The sequence below is a fragment of the Hyperolius riggenbachi genome, chromosome 10, assembly GCF_040937935.1.
Source record: "Hyperolius riggenbachi isolate aHypRig1 chromosome 10, aHypRig1.pri, whole genome shotgun sequence".
NCBI classification, from domain to species: domain Eukaryota; kingdom Metazoa; phylum Chordata; class Amphibia; order Anura; family Hyperoliidae; genus Hyperolius; species Hyperolius riggenbachi.
Window position 1 is genome coordinate 226,736,679 of NC_090655.1, and position 6,784 is coordinate 226,743,462.

At 42.3% G+C, this 6,784-nt stretch overlaps 1 protein-coding gene across 1 annotated transcript; it reads right to left on the bottom strand.

The window, feature by feature from the left end:
- Positions 1 to 438: 438 nt before the first annotated feature.
- LOC137536861 (zinc finger protein 84-like) lies at positions 439 to 6,759 on the bottom strand. The gene is made up of 3 exons (XM_068259046.1): positions 6,754 to 6,759; positions 3,480 to 3,702; positions 439 to 1,838 (listed from the first exon to the last, which is right to left on the bottom strand). Exons 1-3 carry the CDS (start codon positions 6,757 to 6,759, stop codon positions 583 to 585), a joined length of 1,485 nt encoding a protein of 494 aa, XP_068115147.1. The 3' UTR covers positions 439 to 582.
- Between the last annotated feature and the right edge of the window lie 25 nt (positions 6,760 to 6,784).

The window sequence follows — 6,784 nt, forward strand, 5'->3', positions numbered from 1 at the left end:
AACAAGATTAGCTGCATGCTGGTTTCTGGTGTTAGTCAAACACTACTGCAGCCAAATAGATCAGCAGCGCTGCCAGGCAACTGGTATTATTTAAAAGGAAATACATACAGTATGGCAGCCTCTATACCCTTCTCACTTCAGTTGTCCTTTAATGAGAACATCTTCCCTACTATCGCCTACTTCATCGTATAATAAAATAATGCTTCTACAATCATTCCTAAACATCTAATGTGTACAGTAATCTTTTTCTGTGTCTATTGTATACATTCCTTGCTAAATATAAGTCCCTTATTATTTCCTAGTGGTTCCGGGTCACCATCAGATATCTGGGTGTTTTTGTTTATACATTCCTCATATTTCTTTACCCACAGAAAAGTTCATTGTGTGGATCTCTCCCAAGTCTATCACTAATATCACATGGGAAAGCATTAGAAAAAATCTTTCTTGCATAAACTTTCCAAACATAAAAATCCTTGTATAGTGTGAAAAGGAATAAAAAAACCTTTTCCCAAACAAGAAAAAAAAATTAGGACATCACACGGGATTTTTCTCATGTACAATAAGGTACCGTTTCTGGATAAATCATTTCCCACACACTGAACATGAAAATAGGTGCTCGCCTGTGTGGCTTGCCTCGTGTGCAAGAAGGTATTCCTTCCGGCTGAAAGATTTCCCACACTCGGAGCATGAATAAGGACGCTCACCTGTGTGGCTTCTCTGGTGCCTAACAAGGTGTCCTTTCACAGTGAAAAGTTTCCCACACTCTGAACATGAAAAAGGACGCTCCCCTGTGTGAACCTTCTGGTGTCTACGGAGAGTTTGTTTCTCAGAAAAACCTTTCCCACACTCAGAACATATAAAGGGATGCTCACCTTTGTGTTTTATCTGGTGTCTAATTAGCTGTATTTTACGAATAAAGTTTTTCCCACACTCAGAACATGAAAAAGCGTGCTCACCCGTGTGTATTTTCTGATGGGTAAGGAGGAGTGATTTATGAGTAAAACGTTTCCCACACTCTAAACATGGAAATGGACAATAGCCTATATGCCTTCTCTGGTGAACCACCAATGCCCCCTTTTGAATGAAACTTTTCCCACACTCTAAACATGAATAAGGCCGCTCGCCTGTATGAATTTTCTGGTGTTTAAGAAGGTCTCCTTTGCAAATGAAACATTTGCCACACTCTGAACAAGAAAAAGGCCGTACGTCTGTGTGAATTTTCTGGTGTTGATGAAGGTCTCCTTTTCCAATGAAACATTTCCCACACTCTGAACAAGAAAAAGGCCGTACACTAGAGTGAATTTTATGGTGTTTGTGGAGAAGTTCTTTGTGTATAAAAGCTTTCCCACATACAGAACATGAAAAAGGATGCTCGCCTGTGTGAATTTTTTGGTGTGTTAGTAAATAGAAGTTACTAATGAATCCTTTCCCACACTCTGAACATGAAAAGGGGCGGTCACTTGCGTGGCGTCTCTGGTGGGAAAGAAGGTTTCCTTTCTGAGCAAAGCATTTCCTGCATTCGGAACATGAATATGGCCGCTCCCCGGTATGCACCCTTTGGTGTCTAACAAGAAGAGAATTGTTTTTAAAACATTTAAAACATTGAGGACAAAAAAATTCCTTTTCACTTCCCCATCTAACAGCACTAGATTTACTGCCAGAAGAATCCTCAGGATTAGAGGGATCCGGTGAGATCTCCTCATGGTAAAGTCTGTGATGTGTATTTCCAGTAACGGAGTTTCCTCCTGGAGAATATTGTGTGACGCCATTATCTTCTGCAGTATAATCTGGAGGTGAGATAAGACGTCCCTCCGAGGTGCTGCCCACATCCTGTCCATCTATTGGGGAAATAATAATAATAGTTATACAACATTCATTCTCCTGTGTGCCAGCAACAGTCATGTATGTGGCTCCAGCAGTAACTGATGTCACAGAGCTCTGACACGTGTGACAGGAGTGCTGGGGAAGAGATAATAGGGTGCACATCTCTTCCTGTCAGAGGGGTTCCCCACATCCTGTCCATCTATTGGGGAAATAATAATAATAGTTATAGATCATGTATTCTCCTGTATGGAGGCAGCAGTCATGCATGTGGCTCTAGTAGTAACTGATGTCACAGAGCTTTGGAATGTGTGAGAGGAGTGCTGGGGAAGAGATAATGGGGTGCACATCTCTTCCTGTCAGAGGTGTTCCTGGCATCCTGCCCATCTATTGGGAAATAATAATAATAGTTATAGACCATGCATTCTCCTGTGTACTCGAAGCTGCCATGTATGTGGCTCTAACAGTCAATGATCAAAACACACAGGCAGACACTCTGGGAGGACCTCAGCTGGCTGTGACAATCCCTGTCTTTAAATTTCATTAAAAGCACAGGTATTAATCAGAATTGCAAAGCATGTTTAAGATGAGACAAGACAAATAACATTTATATCATGCTTTTCTCCTCAAAACGTCAGAGCAGTAGGTGTCTTGGCCTCTTTAAAAACATAATGTGTCCCTTTAACAAGTGTGAGTAGCTAATGTACTTTGAAGTCACCTCCTGTCTCTGCCTACGCCCACTTTCACCTGAAGCCACACCCCCATCAGAAAAAAAAACACCATGACCCTTTGTGAGCCTGCAGAGCTTCATCTGCAATCCTACATTTTGTATACTTACCTATGTGCTGTGCTGATACAGCTCTTCCATAGCTCACACTGGCTTCTCCAGCCCCGTATGTCATCACTGTCATGTGAGAGATGAATATTTATGGCTACAGGTAACCAAGCCCTTCTGCTGCTGGTTTCTGAAGCACAAAAGGACTTGGTTATATATAGTCATAAATCAGCATCTCTCACACGGTAGTGATGACACATGTGGGGCTGTGGTATTATATTAGTCCAATGCCAAAATACGTACATTTGCATAAGTTAGCATACATTAACTCCGAACTCCTAGCATCTCATTGACCAGTAGACAGTGTGGTGAATAAAACTTCTGTATACTTTTTGGGGAGTGTTAGACATTTATTTACAGCGAGGTGAGAGTCACAGGGAGGCTGTCACATTTATTTCCTTTTAAACAATACACATTTCTTGTCTGTCTTGCTGATCCTTTCTGCCTCTAATACTTTTAGCCAAACAAAAACAAAAATTTGCTTTCCTAAAACAGAAAGAATTTGCGATAATTCAGGTTGGAGTGAGCTCGAGATGTCTCCCAGAGCACCACTGCTGAATATATGCAAATTAACCATTGCCAAAGACCCTGAACATTGATCTTTGACAAGATTAGCCACATGCTTCTTTCAGGTGTGTGATTCAGACACTACTGATGCCAGAATGATCAGTAGGAGAGCCAGGCAATGTGTATTTAAAATAAATATGGAAGCCTCCATATCCCTCTTATCTTGGGTTTGCTTTAGCTTTTCTCTGCGTTTTCATAACTGAATGATGTTTTCTGTGATGACAGCTAAGGCTTTCCCTGTCATTGGGTTACATACCCTCACTGATGTCTGAGGAACATTCCTCTTCCTTAACAGTCACCATTAATACATCATCCTCCACAGACTGCTGATCACCACTCCCATCAGTCTCTGCTTCTTCCTCCTCCTTTATTGCCCTGATCACGTCACCCTCCTCCTCCTCCTTCACAGGCGACTGATCACTCCACATATTCATCTCTTCCTCTTTAATCTGAACTTTAACATTGATTTCTTCTTCAGCCTAAAACAACAAAACAATGGGAAAAAATGTTGCAAATGCTCTTACAAAGCTGGTTCATCCAAAATGTGCACCTGAAGGTAAATGAAGCTACCTAAAAATATTTCATTTTTGTCAACCAAAGTAATCATCTTTTAGTTTTGTGATAGTTTTGGACAAGTTTTATTGATAATCTCTGTACTGACATGGTTGCTGGACTCGTGCCAAGCAGCTTGTCCTGCCCTATGAGAAGGGGAGGGGGCAGGACAAGCAGGAGACTTCCCAGCAAGAGCTATAACATGGGCAATTTCACAGTGGTCAACCAAATACGCCCCAGCAGTGTGCATGGCTAATTAATTATGCAAATACACTATCATAAGCAATAGACAAAAAAACTTGGGAGATAAATTAGGGATTTACCGTAACTTAGATTTTAGATACCTATTATTGCTAGGTGGTGGTGCTGAGTAGGAATTAAATATTGTAGTTATTCCATTCACCTACTTACCTAAGAAGATGGGCTAAGGCTTCCCCTATCCTCCTTCACTCAATTGATCCAATGATGGGACCCTGTGAACATATTTCACAAGATTCTGAACTTTAGATGAATTTTAGATTTGGTAACCCAGGTTTTAGTAAGAAAAAGACAAAAAAAAGCACCATGACACCAATAGTGTAGTATTTCTGAGAAATGTGAAATGTTAAGAAATAGCAACTACTCTCAAACATGGCTTGCTATAGGCAACCACAATTTCAGACATGCGGAGAAAGACTGTCTCCACTCAGTTATGATAACTATGTTGGGTCAACGTGGGTCATGCTCCAGAAAAAACAAAGAGCTACTGGATGTAGTCACAGCAGTAACCCCTGGGATGGGGAGGAGGCAATGCAAGATGGGAGGAGGCCCCAACAGTAATACAATATGTAATGAGTGGAGGTAAGTAACAGGAACCTCTTACCTCATGATAAAAAAGTACAACTTTTAAGTGTAAGACACCAATAAAAAGACAACGCGTTTCACAGGACCTGCCCACTTCCTCAGGTCAGTGTCTGAGCTGTATATGTCTGTTTCAGAGTGCCAAAAATCCCAAAAATGCGCTCTGAAACAAAGATACACAGCTCAGACACTGTCTCATATTGACCTGAGGAAGCGGGGAAGGGAAGTCCCATGAAAGGAGTTGTCTTTTTATTGGTGTCTAATAGAGTTGGGCCGAACCTCCGATTTTAGGTTCGCGAACCCTGTTTGCGAACTTCCGCGAAAGGTTCGGTTCGCGAAAAAGTTCGCGAACCGCAATAGACTTCAATGGGGAGGCAAACTTTGAAAGTTTAAAAAAATTCTATCAACTGGAAAAATGATAGAAAACATGTTTCAAAAGCTCTAATACCTGGAGCCACACCTAATTGAGTGAAATACACATCACTGCTGGAGGACCGACCCACCCACCCTCCTCCAAGCAAGGTCCTTTATACCATTTGCCTGCCTACACTAATTAGTTATGGGACAGCTGCTACACACTCTGCTAGGGAGATTTTAATTGGCCTCCACCCTCCTCCCTCCTACCTATTCCCTCCTCCCTCCTACCTATTCCCTCCTCCCTCCTACCGGAGGGAGGAGGGTCTCTTCTGCCAGGGAATTATACTATTTTAAAAACCAGTATACATCATACCATAGCTGGGAATACATACATGAGTATACATCATACCATAGCTGGGGATACATACATGAGTATACATCATACCATAGCTGGGAATCGAACCCAGATCTCACTGTGTGGTGGGCACGTCACCCTAAGCACTGTACCACTACAGAAGTAAGTGAAGCTAGCCTAAAATTTAACATTTATGCTCAATGCAATAGAACCATTAGGTTGCTTAAAGGAGAACTGTAGTGAGAGGTATATGGAGGCTGCCATATTGATTTCCTTTTAAGCTATACCAGTTGCCTGGCTATCCTGCAGATCCTCTGCCTCCAATACTTTTATCCCTAGACCCTGAACAAGCATGCAGCAGATCTGGTGTTTGACATTTTTGTAAGATCTGACAAGATTAGCTGCATGCTTGTTTCTGGTGTGATTCACACTACAGTGGCTGGATAGTGTACTGGTTAAGGGCTCTGCCTTTGACATGGGAGACCAGGGTTTGAATCCTGGCTAGGTCAAGTACCTATTCAGTAAGGAGTTCAAGGCAAGACTCCCTAACACTGCAGGGTGGCCTCTTGAGCGCGTCCCTGTAGCTTGCAGCTCTTGAGCGCTTTGAGTCCGACAGGAGAAAAGCACTATACAAATGTTTGGATTATTATTATTACTGCAGCCAAATAGATCAGCAGGGCTGCCAGGCAACTGGTATAGCTTAAAAGGAAATCAATATGGCAGCCTCCATATACCTCTCACTACAGTTCTCCTTTAAGCAACCTAATGGTTCTATTGCATTGAGCATAAATGTTAAATTTTAGGCTAGCTTCACTTACTTCTGTAGTGGTACAGTGCTTAGGGTGACATGCCCACCACACAGTGAGATCTGGGTTCGATTCCCAGCTATGGTATGATGTATGTATACTCATGTATGTATCCCCAGCTATGGTATGATGTATACTCATGTATGTATTCCCAGCTATGGTATGATGTATACTGGTTTTTAAAATAGTATAATTCCCTGGCAGAAGAGACCCTCCTCCCTCCGGGAGGAGGTAGAAGGGAGGAGGGAGGCCAATTAAAATCTCCCTAGCAGAGTGTGTAGCAGCTGTCCCATAACTAATTAGTGTAGCCAGTCAAATGGTATAAAGGACCTAGCTTGAAGGGAGGATGGGCGGGTTCTCTAGCACTGAAAGCAGTGTGTTTGACAATAACATGTCTGCTGACAGTGAAATGGAGGCTAAAAATTTTGCTCAATACAGCATTATGGGGCGAATCGAACTTCCGCAAAAGTTCGCCTGATGGAGGCGAACGCGAACCCCCAAAGTTCGCCTGGAACCGTTCCTGGAACCGTTCGCCGGCGAACCGTTCGGCCCATCTCTAATGTCTAACACTTAAAAATCTTAACCTCTTATCATGAGGTAAGACTGTTCCTATTACTTACCTCCATTCACTACATATTGTATCACAATATG